We start from the raw sequence: 15,475 nt of genomic DNA on the forward strand, positions 1-15,475 counted from the left end.
ACTACAAACACAACACTGAGGCCAAAAACCATTACATCATCTTCAGCAAAAACCTTGGAGCTGGATCCTTTCATCCATGTAAAGCCAAGACAGTCCTGATGACAACATGAAGTCAGCAACGTCTTCTAACTAAAGGCGAGATGTGATTTTTATGTTCTAGCTTTATTTGAAGGATTTCTGTCTGAGATCGTCTGAGATAAATTGACTTTTTGACAAAGTGATAGCAACATGGGAAGCTTCAGACGAGGTTTAGGAGCAAGCACATGGAAGATAAGCATCACATATGTTTATATCTGCATGAAATCATAAACAACAAATAACACTTCTGAAAGATTTGAAAACCAAATTTTGAGTGTAACACTGCGGATGAACTGGTTTAAATGCACCAGTTCATCAAGTCAGCGTGGTCATCCTTCACTACATTGTATTAGTCTTTACACCACTAATATAACTGGTGTGTGTCTGCCTGCAGGACGTGTGTGTGAGCGCTGAATAAGGTGTTGACAGAGGTGGTGACTTTCTGCAGCAGAAGATGTTCTTCGATTCTCGGCCTCAGGGGCTTCAAGGTGTGTTCAGATAATTCATCATCTGTCTGCAGCGTGTAATCAAATATTTGAACATAAACCCTCCCTCACCCCCTACATTCCCATATCCTCCCCCCAACTATCAACCCCACTGTTCTACCTGTGTTCTTCTTTCAACACTCACACCACTCCCTGTTGTATCCAGGCGTCATTAGCTGTAAATCTTCAGTCCACATCTGGGACAGTCCCTCAGCAGTGTGCTGAGACTTGACTCCCCGCTGTAATCTAACACCTCTGCCTTCCCTCCATATCTCTAATCCACAGTCAAACCGCGAGCGTGCTCTGACTCAGGCAGCAGATTACAAGTGTAGCGTGGCGAGACTTGTGCAATATAGAAGCTAGAGTGGCAGAAAGGATCGTGTCTGGAGACGCTTACAGAGATTTTCTGATGGTTCTGCCAGATGTAAAATTACACCTTCTGTGAGTAAAGTGCTCTGTGGGAGCTATCTGTTCAGTATTTGATGTATATTCAGGAACTGTTTGGGAGCTTGTGAGGGCCAGACTGTGTTTTGGCAAAACACCTTACGTCTGCTTCAGGTCAGGGCCTTTCAACTACATGTACTTTCTGAAATGATTGTAGACTTTTGAAATAAGTAAATTATTGTCATTTTCACTTCCTACAACTCATACTTGTATTACAGTTGTACAGTGCTCTTCCAACAGATCAAACTGTGGATTTTTTTTTTCAATTCCACACTTAAACTTATATAAAAAGAAATTAATATTTTCAGATCCAGGGAATTTGTTTTTGACATGCCTCATAAATTAAAAAACATCACAGTACATTAAACCCGTGGTTCTCAAACTTCTTCACATCCTGAACCCTGAACTGAAACAAATTAGACCTCTGACCCCCATCTGATAAGATTTTTGCTTTTAGATGTTTTATGACAGAAAGTGTTTGAAACCAATGACCCACATTCTGTCATAATGGATGAAATTACACTGAAAATAAATGATTCCTCTTTTTGCCAGGGAGACCACTGTGAGAACCACTGCATTAAACTCATAAAATATCATTTAAAAACAGATTTTTGGGCAAATTTGCAAAACTTTTTGTTGTTAAAAAACACAAAATTAGTGTTTTATTCTCTATATAAGTGATTAAATTTAATAAACACAAGAAGAAGACAGTATTCATGCTCAAATGAGTTTGTTTAGGATTGTGTATGTTTGTGTGCGTTTGAGTGCTTGTTCACTTACGTTGGCGCTCAGCTGTGTCGTCAGGGCGGAAACCTTCTCCTGGGAGGCATCCAGCTCCCGGCGCAGCTTGCGGATCTGAAGATGTAAAAAAGTGTGACATCAAAAAGTACCAAGATAAAAGCATTCAATACCAAACACACACTCACACAAAACTACTGTAGCAACAAACAAGGGAGGCTCCCAGATCTGACCTCTGATATGTTCAGATTAAGAGATTAAACACAGCAGATGCATAAAAGAGCATATTCAGGTGAGCACAGGTGTTCAGAAACGAACAAGGGCCTGTTCCAGGGTCAGTCACCAAACAGTTACACATGTAACTGGATACAACTGTGAAAACAACCCCATGTTCCAACAAGTTCAGCCGCTACACACAGAAAATTAAAGAGGACAGAAGTGCTGTGGGTGGGTTGACACTTACCTCCGACTGAGACTTCTCCTCATTCTGTAAAAACAACATCAGAAGAAGAAAAAAATCATTACAGGACGCACTGACTCAATCCTGACATGGTTTAATGAAAGAGAAGAGCAGTTCAAGCTGCTGCACATGTCCCGGCTCCCGTTCTGATTTCTCAGATGGGAGATGAGCTTTATAAACTGTGCAGCAGATCGTCTGGTGTAATGTGTCTGGAAAGCAGAGATGTCCTCCTGAAGGCATTTCACTGAGACATGTGACTGTGTGAGTCCCATTGTTGTCATAGACGGCACACAGAACAATAGTAAGGAAAGACATACAGAGGACACGCAAAACAAACGCTCGCACGAAAACACACAACACACCCTCCTGCTGCTGCTGCTGCTGGTGGTGATGATGATGATGATGATCACCAAAACAGTGAAACATGCAACACCCACATTTATACGTGAACAGGCTGCAGCGGGCACAGAAACTGTATCTGGAAATGTTTTTCTCAACCTGTTCTAACAGCCTGTTGGTTGTTAGTGAGAGATTAGCTGAGGGCGAAATTCACAGACTCGAAGTCTGGTCAGTTTAAAGCATTTAATGTGCATAATTAAAAATAATTATGACTCTGTTGTCATGCAGTGTTAGAATAACAGGCTGTTATCCCGTAAACATTGATAGATTTGATGAATATTAAAAACAAACTATCAATTCAATGAAGCTATATTGAGAGGGGGTGTTTGGGATTTCAACCAAACTTAGAAAGTTTAGATTTTGGTTCATATCCAGAAATTTATGGAGGATTTTTTTTTACATTTTGAGAGATATTTTATTTATTTATGATTTTTGATCACTAAGTATTAAAATAACTTAAGAGGATCATGAGATGCCTTCTTGGTGTTTTTCTTTAAGTTGTTTTTTAATAAGTTTTCAGTGATTTTTTTACGGCCTGACGCCTGAACACAGTGATTGTGTTGTTGTGGCAGAAGCAAAGGAGCAGAGCAGCTGATAATTAATGATTTTTCATGTAGTCCCACCTAAAAACCACTAATAACCAAAACAGGTTTCAGCAGCATGTGTCTGTGCATGTATCGCAGTGTGAAGGCACATATGTTCTGTGACATGAGTGGATGGATAACAAAGTGGCATCTGTCCACACCCAAACAGAGCTGTCAATCACGCACACGACCCACTGATCCTAGACACACAAACAGAGCGGCCTGTCTGTCTGGGAGACACAGACAAAACACAGAGATCTCACTCTGATGCAAAATCCTGGCACAGCACTTCACAAACAGAACCGGTGCCAGGAGCTATTGACATCACAGCAGATAAGCATTTTGGTGGAAAGATGAGCAGTGACAAAAAATGAACAGAAGGGAAAGCAAATGGTAACTTGGCTGCAGCAGAGCATGTTTGCATTGTTTTGATGTTGAATTTCCAAACATTAGATTAGTTTTTCAGATATGAAGCATCTGATGGTGCATGAATCCACATCAGAGGAGACTCCAGCTTCAGCCAGACATGTCACCTTCACCTCATATTTTACTGATAGAGAGACATAAAAAAGATCTGCTAATATATGTTCTGTGTAATTATTTATTTGACTCACAGCTGTATTTAACTCCAGCAAGGCACAAAAACCAGTAAGAAGTACTCCTGAACCCTGCAGCCCTCCTCTTCCCCGTCCCTACCGTTTGCTGCCAGGACGTGACGGTGCCCGTCAGGGATAAAGTCGCCATCATCTTGCCTCCGCTCTCTGATTTCAAACCTCTGACTCTGACTCTCTGGCTCGGAGGACCAGCCGGTGCTGAGCAGGGATCCAGTGTCTGAGAGTTTCTCTGCTACACCTGCCCAGGTGAGTAAACCAGCCCACAGAGGGAGGAGGAGCTACGCTGTGACTGCCTACAGTGTGTGCATGTGAGCTGTGTGCCTACAGTCAGACTTTTTTCTCAGCGGTTGTTTGAGTGACATCTGGATGGATTAGAAAGTAAATGTCTAACAGCGTATTTGCCAACTCAAATATTCAATATTTCATAATTCCACAGGCAGAAACTGGCTGCTCTGGTATCGACATGAAACTGAACAATACTCACTGCTCTGCAAAGATTTTCTAAAATGACATGTTGCCGTTTAGATGCCACAACAGTGCAGAGTGTTTACTACACAACATGTTCCAACTGTCATTTTCTCAGCAATAATTATATGGAGACTTGTTTACTTCAGTTTTTTCCTGCTGATACTGATACTTTATAAATGCAATGGTGTTCTACTACTGAAACACCCGTATCGTGTTTTATTTTCTACTTTAAAGTAGAGCCAGACTTATATTTCTGTGTTTTTGACACTGATACCAATATTGATATTTGAGATACAAAAGATCTGTTATTTAACTTCAATATTTATGATTGTTTTTTTAGTCTTTTTTAACTTTATTACACAGTTAACTTTCAAGGAGGAAAACATGATGTACAGCCAAGATCCCAGTCTGAACTAAACCAGAGAAGTTGCAGTGATGTTGTTTGTAGCCTAATCACATTTTTGACTCCATAGGTTTGGTTATTAAAAGGTTGAGATCTAGATTTGTCCTAAACGGGATATTTAACATTTGTCGGGGCTGAAAATGTTCCTAAAAAGTAATAAACCAAAAACAAACAAGCACTGCTTATGTACTGTATCAACCACCAGGATTAAAAGATAATTCAAATTTATATTCAGCTCTAATTAGCTGCTGGTTTGATGAACTCACCGTGGAGTAAATGGAGGAGGTGCTGGAGACCAGAGACAGGGATGATCCATGAACTGAGGAGACAAAAACCACAAGTAAAAGTAGGGATTAGAAAGTACATCTGTACACACAACAGTATTATAATTATCAACAGACCCCCCACATGAACCACCCACCCTGCTTCAACCGTGCCCACTTCCTCCCACCTGCCCACCTCCTCCTGAACGTAATGACTGCAGCTCTGCGGTCGTGAAGATAAAACTCCCACACGTTGCAGTGGAACTGTGGTGCAACTAATGACAGCCTGAGCCTCACTCTGCTAATGACTCAGCCGTTAATCACACATCAGAGGCCAGGACACAACGCCAGCACTGTTTCCCGCCTGGGAGCAGCAGATCAGAAAGGATCAGGAGCGTGAAGTCATCGGCAGCACCGAGAGCTCGTTCTGATCTCAGCAGATTCATTTATTCATTCAGTGACCTCACAGGGAGCAGACAAGACTTTAATGAGGACTCACTCTTTTATTCTAATTTGGTCTAGACAGCATGGTGTGCCTGGAGCCCCATGAAGAGGAGAACTCACAGCTGCTCGTGTGTGACAGGATCTTTTAACAGTGACTCAGTGTCATTGTTTTAAGACCTGAATTGACCATTTGATTTCCATCCTTAGTAACAGGCAGCTCCTCACAAAGTAAGAATAAAGCAGAGGGTTTCTTTCTATTTATTCTAATGCTTTATTCATAGAAGTTCTGCAAGATTATGAGGTGGAACAAAAATCCCTTCCGTGCTGGAGGAGAAAGTAATAACAAACATAAACACTGTTAATCTCCTTAAGGATTGAGTTCATCTACCTTTCAGTTTTAGTTGGACTGTTTAAACAGCCAGTAAGTGTCTTTCAGCAAGTATGATTTCTACACACATGTGAGGAGAGTGAGTGTAGACAAAGGTAAGTGGGAGGGAGAGTGGGGAGAGTATGAGGTGACAGTGTGTAGTGGTGTTGCTCTCCATCAGGACAGGTCTGACAAAGTGTTGGGCGGGTGAAGTGACTTTTGTCCTGTCAATCTAACAACGGTCAGGTAACTCTACCCTGAAGCAACACACACACGAGCAGGCAAATGACAAGTCCTCGCTGACCTACACACTGCGATCCAACACACACACACACAGAGAGAGAGAGAGAGAAAGTTATGTTGGAAGTTTCCTGTGTGTCATCACCTCTCTCACGCCTCTCACTGTGATCCCTGTAATTATCTCCTCCACTGAAAGGGAAGACAGACTCGCAGGGCTGGGAAACACAGTGAGACAGATATAACTGTGCTCCTGTGGGGGAGGGGGCAATAATAATACGTTTGAGTCATGTTATTTCGCATGTGCTGCCTGTATGTTTGTATAAAAGCTTAACAATAACCAGGAAAAGCTCAGCAGATGTTTGTTGAGACAAATGTCCTGAAACAAAGGCTCTGTTCACACCTTTAACAATCATCTCAGGTCATCTGATCACAAGTGGACAGCCCTAAGTACAGGTGTTTTGTGGTATCATTATTAGCAGCCATATATTGACTTTACTATTTCTAATGGCTAAAACCTTAACAATAAGCCATTGTAGCTGCCTCTTTGACGTGATCAGACAAACACACTGCTCAGTGGGATGTCATCTGTCTTTGCTGGAGACTGTTATGGAAACATCATCAAATATCCAATATCTCCCAGATTATCCAATTTAAATCAATTCCTGAATAAATTTAATGTCAAAAAGTTCTTGCAGTAACAAAATCTCACTGCCAAAGTTGCTCAGGAGTTGGTAGGTGGAGGTGGAGGTGGTGAATCAAGTGATCACCTGAACACTAGATGGTTTTCTTGTTGGTGATATTACTCTGTATTTGCTCGTTCATAGAATACGAATGGCCTCTTTATGGAGCTGTTATTGGAAACACCTTTTCTATACACTCTATGCTGAGATAAAAACAGGCTTTTATTCTGAAGAAGGCCAGTTGCCCTAAACAGTGATGTAGAGAATCATCCAGTCAGGATGACGTGATTATCATGGGATGTTTTTCAGAATCTGGTAAAAAAACAAAAAACAAAACAAAAAAAAACACACATGCTCTGAGCTTTAAAGAAGGAGTCTTGATTTTCCAGGTTTCCTAAAGGACATGCACACAGCTGATTCCCCTAAGGCGCCTTTACAGAACCAGTTTCAGTGGATTTGATCTCCAGGTCTTTGTCTGTCCCTCTTGTTGCCTTTTGCTGCCTTCAGCTCTGCAGGACAAAAACTACGTTTAGATCCCTTCACACTGTCAGGTTCTAAACCAGTTTGTGATTTTCATCAGTGACGTTCTGTTCTACTTCAGTCATAGTTGTAGTTATCAGCTACATTTGCCAGAATGCCTTTTGACAATCTTGAAAGGATTTTGGATTCACCTGCTGATTACACAGGCTTAGACAAAAACATTTCTGGTTATCAGGAATTAATTTACTCGTGCACTTCACTTGCAAACATGTCTTGTGGCTGCATCATGACATGGTTTGATGTTTACATTGCGGTTCACTGAGGTTTTTAAGGCTGGATTTTTCCATTACGAGAACCATTTTCAGCACAGTACAACATGTTCCTCCCTCTCTCCCAGTCTAAATCAAAGCGTTGTGTTTCCATGGCTCTGCGGATTGAGCAGACCCCAGTGGAGCGACCTCTCCTGAGCAGGGAGTCTGCCCGCTGGTGGGAAAAGCACTGCTGGGTACTTTTCCCAATAAACAAGCTTATGAAAAAAACAAAGCCACACCAAAGCTGATTACGGATTTCTAAGGGGATAGAGGGCTTTTCATGGAGGAGCAGCTGTAATCCGTGTTAATGTTCTCTAAACAAATGGAATAATAACTCTTTTGGCATGTGGATGTGGAATAAGGAGGGGAAGGCTTCAGAGTTCTGGAGAGATGGAGGCATGCAGGTCTCGAAAAGGATTACACCTAATTACAGACTGTGCCAAGTGTGTGAAGAAAACATGGCCAGGACTCTGTGCATCCATCCATCCATCTTTTGTCTGCTCTTACCTTCCTCGAAGCCGTCCCTGAAGGAGCCCGACCGGCTCATGGTGCGAGTCTTCTCGTCCAGCGACATGCAGGAGTTTCTCAGCCGATTGTCGCTACAAGGGTCAAAGGAGGCGTCCTGATTCGTCAGGCTGTTGTTGCGCATCCCGGCGAGGTTGACCTGAGCTGCCGAAGTTGGGCTGGATGCTGTAAAGTGATACAGGCAATTATATAAGCTGCAAGCAAGTAACATCTTCAGATTATTTGTTGTGTGCGACCAAGAGTCCAAAACCCAAAAAATTTACAATCATATAAAACAGAGAAAAGCAGCAATTCTTCACATTTGAGAGGCTGGAGCCAAAGATTGTTTGGCATTTTTTTCTGGATAAAAGATTTAGATGATTAATCACTTTTTTGTCCATTCACTGCTAATATAAAATGATATAGTACATGTATCAGACTAAACCCAGTAGACTTTTTGGATTAAAAACAAAGACTTCAGAGATTGTTTTCATAAACTTAAGTTTGCTTCAGGCCCTAAATAACAAATGAATCCCAGTTAAATAAATGTGTAGTGCTGGGTTTTGGGGCGTACCCAGCTGTCCGAAGTTGAAGCGAGTGCCGGAGGGGGAGGTGAGGCTGGAACCAGGGGAGAACGGGGAGTTACTGGCTGACTCCTGCAGCCCGCTGGTGGAGTGGGAACGCAGCCAATCACGGGCCTCCTCGTGGCTGCGCAGCTGTGGGGACGGACCATATCTACGAGAGGTCAAAGAGGAGGTTAGGGTAGAAGCAATGACACAAAACAGAACAGGTGCAGTGTTGCTTTTGTGTTTTACAGGACAAGTTGATCTGGATTCTGATTTTTTGACTTTTCACAATCAAAGAGGAGGATTTTTTTCTCTTAAGCAGCCAGATTAGTAGCCGGGATCTAACATCAGATGAATCAGACGCTGAAACAAGAAATTACAACAGCGTGAACACCGACTGATTCTCAGCTGTGAGCAACACAAACTGGGGAAAAAAGCAGAACAGAAGCCAAAGAAAATCTGACCCCAGGAATCAAGCCTGCTACAGTGTAACACAGTGACAGCTCTGTACGACGACAGGGTGACATGCCTCTCCACAGAAGCACAACACAACAACACATGTGCCAAGTGCCAAACAAAAGTCTCAAAAGCATTTTTAAAAGCGTGAGCACAAGCCTTGAAGAGTGAATGTAGACGCAGAAAAAAAAATCAAAACAGAGACAATTTGGTGAACCGGTGTGCAAAAGTGCAACATGTCCAGCAGGAAGTGAAGTCAGTACCTGAGTCCCTTCTTAGGCAGAGTGTTTCTACCACAGTGTGGCCCGCTGTGGGAGAGAAACACTTCAGAGGAGGAAAGAAAAAGGAAGCAAGGAGGCAAAGAAACATGTGGCTGCACCACTCAAGTACTACCTAATATTCTTATTGACACAAGTACATCCTAACTTATACGCTGCAAAAAATCTCCATCTTGCAAATAAATGTTTCTTTTATTCAGTTCAGAATCTTCTTTTTTTTTTTTTTAAACTACCTCTTGCAACTTGTTACAAACATTTTCTTGACAGAAATCATTCAGGGGATATAGAGGGATAAAGAAAAATGATATTGGCTAATAGAAAATTCTTGAAACAGTTTAATTTGTCTCATCAAGCTGGGTGATTATTTTAATCTAAGGCTCAGAGACAGTAAAAGATTCCTTAAGATTGAGATTTTTGCAGTGAAAAATCCATATCAAACACACTATGCTCTTGCTGTTGGGTAAATATACACTCTACCACAAGGTGGCAGCATGTTACAGTGACTAGAAAGGACCTAAACAAAAGCTGCCGACATCCACACAGACAGCCTCACATTTGCACCGTCTCATTCACACAGGAGATAGAGGTCCTAAAAATAACCACTAACTACCACACAGAGCAACACAAAGTACAACAAGCTGCCACACAGAGCGACTCTCTGTGGTCCTGTGTGATGCTGTGTGTGTGGCAGCAGGTGGTGGTTTGATAGGAACCTCCGCAGCTGTTTCACCAGCAGCCTAACACTGCACACAGGTACATTTACCTGTCCTGCTTCCGAGGCAGCGTGTTTCGGCTGAATATAGGGCTAGCGGAGGGGGAGGAGAGGGGACTGATGGAGAACAGGAAAGAAAACGAACAACAGAGACAGAGAAAGAAAGTTTTAGAGAAAAAAGTAGAAGAAGAAATCCTACAGAGCTGAAGTCAACTGCGAGATTCTTCACCAATGCAGTTAATGAGAAAACTCAGAGAGGAGGGTGATGTCATAGCCTCAAAGCTTTGTCTCCAGATGCTATTAAGTTTCCTCTGAGACATTCCTGTCACATTACACAGTCAACCTGTCAGGATGGAATCTGCTACAATGACCACAATTACTGTAGAACAGACTGAGGACGCCGTGGGATTTTGTCTCTGTGCTCGAGCGCAGACAGAACGGCAAACAAGAGGCGACACCTCGCCGTGACCAATGCTTTGAGCATCATCTCAATTCTGGATCCTTTATAAGGAATTAACATCAGAACTGCGCAGGAAGAAGAAGTATTTAGATCTTTTACTTCAGTGAATTTATCAGAAAGCAAAAAAACTGCATTACAAGTAAAAGTCATGGATTCAAAATGTTACTTAACAAAAACTAAATAAGTTTTACGCTTATGATCATTTTCACATCACATATATATATTCTACTACTTTATCATCATTAGTGATGCATGCACCTACTGTAAAAGCATCATTTTAATGTTTTAACTGTTTAAGATGAGGCTAATTTGAACTACTTTTATGTTTGTCTGCTTGTTCTCATAGAAATTCTTAGTGTTGTGATAGTAGTTATAACTATCACAAATTATCTGTATTGGGTCCCTTCAATTTAAGGGAACTAGGCCTATAAAGTCCTTGAAAAGTCCTTAAATTAGATTTTTAAGAAGGTGTGGGAACTGCATAAAATGAAATTCTCAAGTATGACTAAGACTAAATAAAGGAATAATTCTTGTTTATTACAGTTTAGATCTTATTTCCCCTTTTTTGTTTCACTTGTTTAGTGAAAAGTTATTATTATAGATAGAAATTACAGCCAAAACTATACAAACTATACCCAAGTTGTATTAGACCAGAGTTATACTTCAAGTAAAGATACTTATACCAGTCTGAGCATCATTACCAGTCCATCAAAAGTTTACATGTCTGTTAATTAGTTCATGCAACTTTTGGAAAGTCACATTAATTCATGAATCACTCTCCTTAACAGTGTATAGGACCTGGAAGGAACCCTGTAATCCAGACTAATGAAGGCAAGATGCAGAACAGATGAGGGTTGTTTTTTTTTTTGGAAAAGGAAACAAGATTTTTTTTTATTTGACAGTGGACACCTCAGAAAACTCCCCACTACTGTGAGTCCTCACCTCTCAGACATGCCAGTCTTGACGCTGCCGGTGCGGCCCAGTGCGGACAGGGTGTCCTCCCGGTGGGTCCCGTGGCCACCGCCTCCTCCGGCACTGCTCAGGCTCATGTCGATGGACTCGCTGCTGGTGTGCATGCTGCTGACGGAGGGGTAGCCCACGCTGCCCGTCCCCCCGTGTCCACCCAGCGTACTCTCCCTGCTCTGGGCTGAGGAGCTGCTGAAGGTGGTGCCCCACGTCAGGCTGTTGGAGGGGCCGGTGGAGGAGTAGACTGAGCCGGGACTGGAGGCCTGAGGACGGGTGGAGAGGAGGTTATTGTTTTGAATTGGTTTAATCATAGTTTATTTATTATAATTGAGAATTTTCTGCTTTTTCTGCTACATGAAATTGTAAATTGTTATGATCTTTGGATTTTTGATTGTTGGTCATGTAGAGATATTATCTTGGGCTGTGTAGAATTACAATTGCCATTTTTCACCATTTTCTGCCTTCAAAAAGATCATATGATTAATGAAGAAGACATCAATAGATAAATCACTGATGAAAGCAACCATCAGCTGCAGCCCTGGTCTATTTAATTGTTTGATTGATGGTCTGCTTGCTTATAATAACTGACTATTCACACTTTTGATCTCCTGCTCACTGTTTCTAAAGACATGACTGCTGCTTTGAAAAACAATGCCTGATTTGTCACTTTATGATTCATAACTCGTCTGTAAAAGCCTAATGAATCATGTGAGAACATGATGGAGAGTTCATGACTGAGCACGCTCACACCTTTCGGCCCTGCTTCAGTGTGCAGCCTACAGTTATTCAAACAAGTGCCTACACTGTCCATCTGTACTTCTAAGGAAGTCTGACTGACGCTACGTCAGTCAGGTGAGACAAAGTCATCCTTGTGTCCCCACCAAAGCCTTGTCATCAGCTCTGTCAACACCTTCCCACTTCCCACACAAACACATTTAATGACTTCAAAGCTCAAAGGCACACAATTTTTTTTAAATCATAAAACCAAACTAAACCTGCTGGTTTGACAGTGAAGTGACAGTTGACCACAAACCATCGAGCTGACGTGTGAAAAGACAGTTGTCTATTATAGTTTCTGTGGTGAGTCAGTTCTGTGGAGGAGGAAAGTATAATACATGTACTGTGACATTATAATTCTTCTTCCTGATTAATATCTGCACCAGATTTCAAACGACAATCCGCTAAATAGTTGTTTTGATATTACACTCTGAAGCATAAATATCAACCTCACTGCTAAATGAAATAATCAGGATTCACCATAAAAATGTCTGTAGAATAGTGTTGAGATATTTCAGTGGCAGAGTGAGTTAAAAATAACTTAAATGCAACTTCAAAATAAACTAAAAGAAAAACACTTTTCCTCTTTTCATGGTAGATGATGGTGGTGGGCAGGTGGAGAATGTGTGCAGTGTAACAAACGGCTGCTCCTGTGACTCCGTTCTAAAAATAAACCAGGCTACAGCGAATTTGAAGCACGAGATGAAACAAAAACACCTTTTTCTCTGGACAACACTGGCAGTTTTTATCTACAATTTACAGTAGAGGATAACAGATCAATAATCTTCCAGGAGCTCAGTGATGATTTTAATATTTATGTTCTCAGGATTTCACCACCACGCCACTCCCCTCACCTGCTCACTGCCCAGCGTCCCCATCCCCGATCCCAGGGCTCTGCCTCCGAACAGGGGGCTGCTGGTCTCGCTGTCCCCGCCTCCCAGCCCTGCATCAGGGGACTCCAGCACCGTGGCCACATGGTTCATGGTAGCGTGGGGGTTGGAGATAACAGTGGAGTTCTTCATGTTTTCAGCCGTGGTGACCGGAGCCTGTTTACTGGGCTTCCCACCAAACAACCTGCAGAAAATCAAGGAGGGGGGGAAGGGTGATGAAAAGAGATGAAGTCGGGCTGGAGCACTGATAAAAGATCAGAAATAAAGGTGTGTAATCTCCCGTTTGTGACCAACATAACAAATTTACAATGTCACACAATTCTGACATTGTAACAGGTCATTTTATTGATTTAATTGATTGATTACAGAAGCATTGACCCAGAAGAAGACGAGAGCCATTTAAATTTCTGTAAGAACCAGATCACTAATTACTTTATTTTTGAACCTGTGTTTCACTGTGAGTTAATAAATGTTATCCTGATGGCACAAAAAGAAAGATTAGAGGGGGGTCACTGAAATCATTAGGGTTCCTCCTCCAGGGACTTTGAATATTAGCAGCAAATTTAACAACAAATTTCATATAAATATTAATGAGTGTTCTGGATCAAAGAGCTGAACTGAGCATGTTTTCCACTGGTGTAACTCTGTAACAGCAGCAGGCCTGCAGTCAGAGAAGGTAGAGTCAGTGCTCGAGTCTGACTAAGGCCAACACACACACACACACACACACACACACACACACACACACACACACACACACACACACACACACACACACACACACACACACACACACACACACACACACACACACACACACACACACACACACACACACAACTCCCTCCTGGTTCTCTGCTAATCCTGAGTTAGAGTTAAATGGCAGGCTGTGATGACTGGAGCCGTGGTGGGCGATAATGGCAGCACACAGCCTCTTTGAAGAGTTATCACTCCCTCACATTAATGAGGGCAGAGCGCTGAGGTAAGACTCAGCTCCCATTACCCTGCACCACACCCTCCCCCCCTGCACCACCAAGGCTGAGGCTTGGCAGCTGATCAGCCCAGCTCAAGGCCTGCATTCACAATGGCCTAATTTAACCTCATTGAGAGAGAGAGAGAGAGAGACAGAGAGAGAGAGAGAGAGTGTGTGTGTGTGTGTGTGTGTGTGTGTGTGTGTGTGTGTGTGTGTGTGTGTGTGTGAAACAAGCCCACACGTGTGATCCTTACTCACAGCTTCTTATCATTTACTGTGACTACGTGATTACTGTCTTCTAAACTGATCTTCTGTGTGTGTGTGTGTGTGTGTGTGTGTGTGTGTGTGTGTGTGTGTGTACTGTTTGTGCTGTATGTGGGTAAACTCAAGCCCATACAGGAGAGCTCCACTTAGTGTGGCTCATCTGTTAGCCGTCACTGTGTCTACAGGATTACTGACATTATGACACAAGTGATGTTCTGTAAGGGGGTGTGTGTGTGTGTGTGTGTGTGTGTGTGTGTGTGTGTGTGTGTGTGTGTGTGTGTGTGTGCGCTCACCTGCGTAGTGTAGGTGAAGAAACCTGTTGCCTTCCCGTCAGAGGAACAGTCGCTGCTCCTCCACTCTGCATCACGGCTCCGCCCCTCAGGTTGTCAATCTCAGAGACCCCCTTCTCCCGATCTGTCTGATTGGCCAGCAGGCCTCCTGTGCCGTTGCCCTTGGCGATGCTGATGGAGTTTTTGCCGTGAGACGTGACAGAGAGCACGGCGGCCTCGATGCTGCTGGTGGAGGAGCGGTTTCCGTTGCGGGCGGCAGCTCCTGAGCGGCTGGGTCTCGGCAGGCTGCGGTACTGCAGCGTGGAGCGGGCACTCATGGGGAGGAAGCCATCGTCATGGTGACCCAGAGCCGACCCTCCGTCCTGCCCCCCAGCTTTAAGGCCTCCTGCCAGTGAGCGTGCCCCAGATTTGGGCATCTTCCCAAGGGTGGCTGAACCACTGGTGATGGTGGCACCGCTGGCCGTAACCATAGTTACCATCCCAGGGCCCTGCTTCTTGAATCCGAAGGTGCTGGTTGGGGTGCGCGAGGCGAGTGTGTGCGTCTGGGAGTGGGGGTCCGAGACAGTGTGCGTGAGGGCGTTTGTTGTGGGGGTGCGGCTGGTGATCGAATGTTTCTTCGCCTCGTCACCGCTGCTGCGTCCTGCGTCTGAGGGCGAGCGGTGAAGGCCGTTAGAACGAGGAGAGACGCGTCCTTTTTCTGACACTTTGACATCATCTGTCTTGGCTGCAGGACACACAGAAGGAGACGTCAGCAGGGCGTGTGGGTAGTTTCATATCACAAGGAGCTCTGTTTTTTCTTTAGGTAGCATCTGGTACAAAGATAAAGACTAGAGGGTTTTTTCCCCTTAAATTAAGTTTAAAATGTATGTGTTTTTCTTTAA

At 43.2% G+C, this 15,475-nt stretch overlaps 1 protein-coding gene across 7 annotated transcripts in view; it reads right to left on the minus strand.

Moving 5' to 3' along the window:
* nav2a (neuron navigator 2a) overlaps window positions 1-15,475 on the minus strand; it is a 215,282-nt gene that overhangs the window by 10,611 nt on the left and 189,196 nt on the right. For 5 of the 7 annotated variants that reach the window (XM_071489495.1, XM_071489496.1, XM_071489494.1 and 2 more), the window contains 10 exons: window positions 14,598-15,318; window positions 13,032-13,251; window positions 11,377-11,663; window positions 10,026-10,091; window positions 9,248-9,292; window positions 8,537-8,697; window positions 7,966-8,148; window positions 4,940-4,992; window positions 2,209-2,232; window positions 1,788-1,862 (listed from right to left, as the gene is read on the minus strand). In XM_071489495.1, coding sequence (XP_071345596.1) covers window positions 1,788-1,862; window positions 2,209-2,232; window positions 4,940-4,992; window positions 7,966-8,148; window positions 8,537-8,697; window positions 9,248-9,292; window positions 10,026-10,091; window positions 11,377-11,663; window positions 13,032-13,251; window positions 14,598-15,318 — 1,835 coding nt within the window. The remainder of the gene's footprint in view (window positions 1-1,787; window positions 1,863-2,208; window positions 2,233-4,939; window positions 4,993-7,965; window positions 8,149-8,536; window positions 8,698-9,247; window positions 9,293-10,025; window positions 10,092-11,376; window positions 11,664-13,031; window positions 13,252-14,597; window positions 15,319-15,475) is intronic. The other 2 variants (XM_071489498.1, XM_071489500.1) reach the window with 2 other exon arrangements.

Source organism: Trachinotus anak, unplaced genomic scaffold, assembly GCF_046630095.1.
Source record: "Trachinotus anak isolate AG129_WGS33_773 ecotype Australia unplaced genomic scaffold, CSIRO_AGI_Tana_v1 ptg000011l, whole genome shotgun sequence".
NCBI lineage: Eukaryota > Metazoa > Chordata > Actinopteri > Carangiformes > Carangidae > Trachinotus > Trachinotus anak.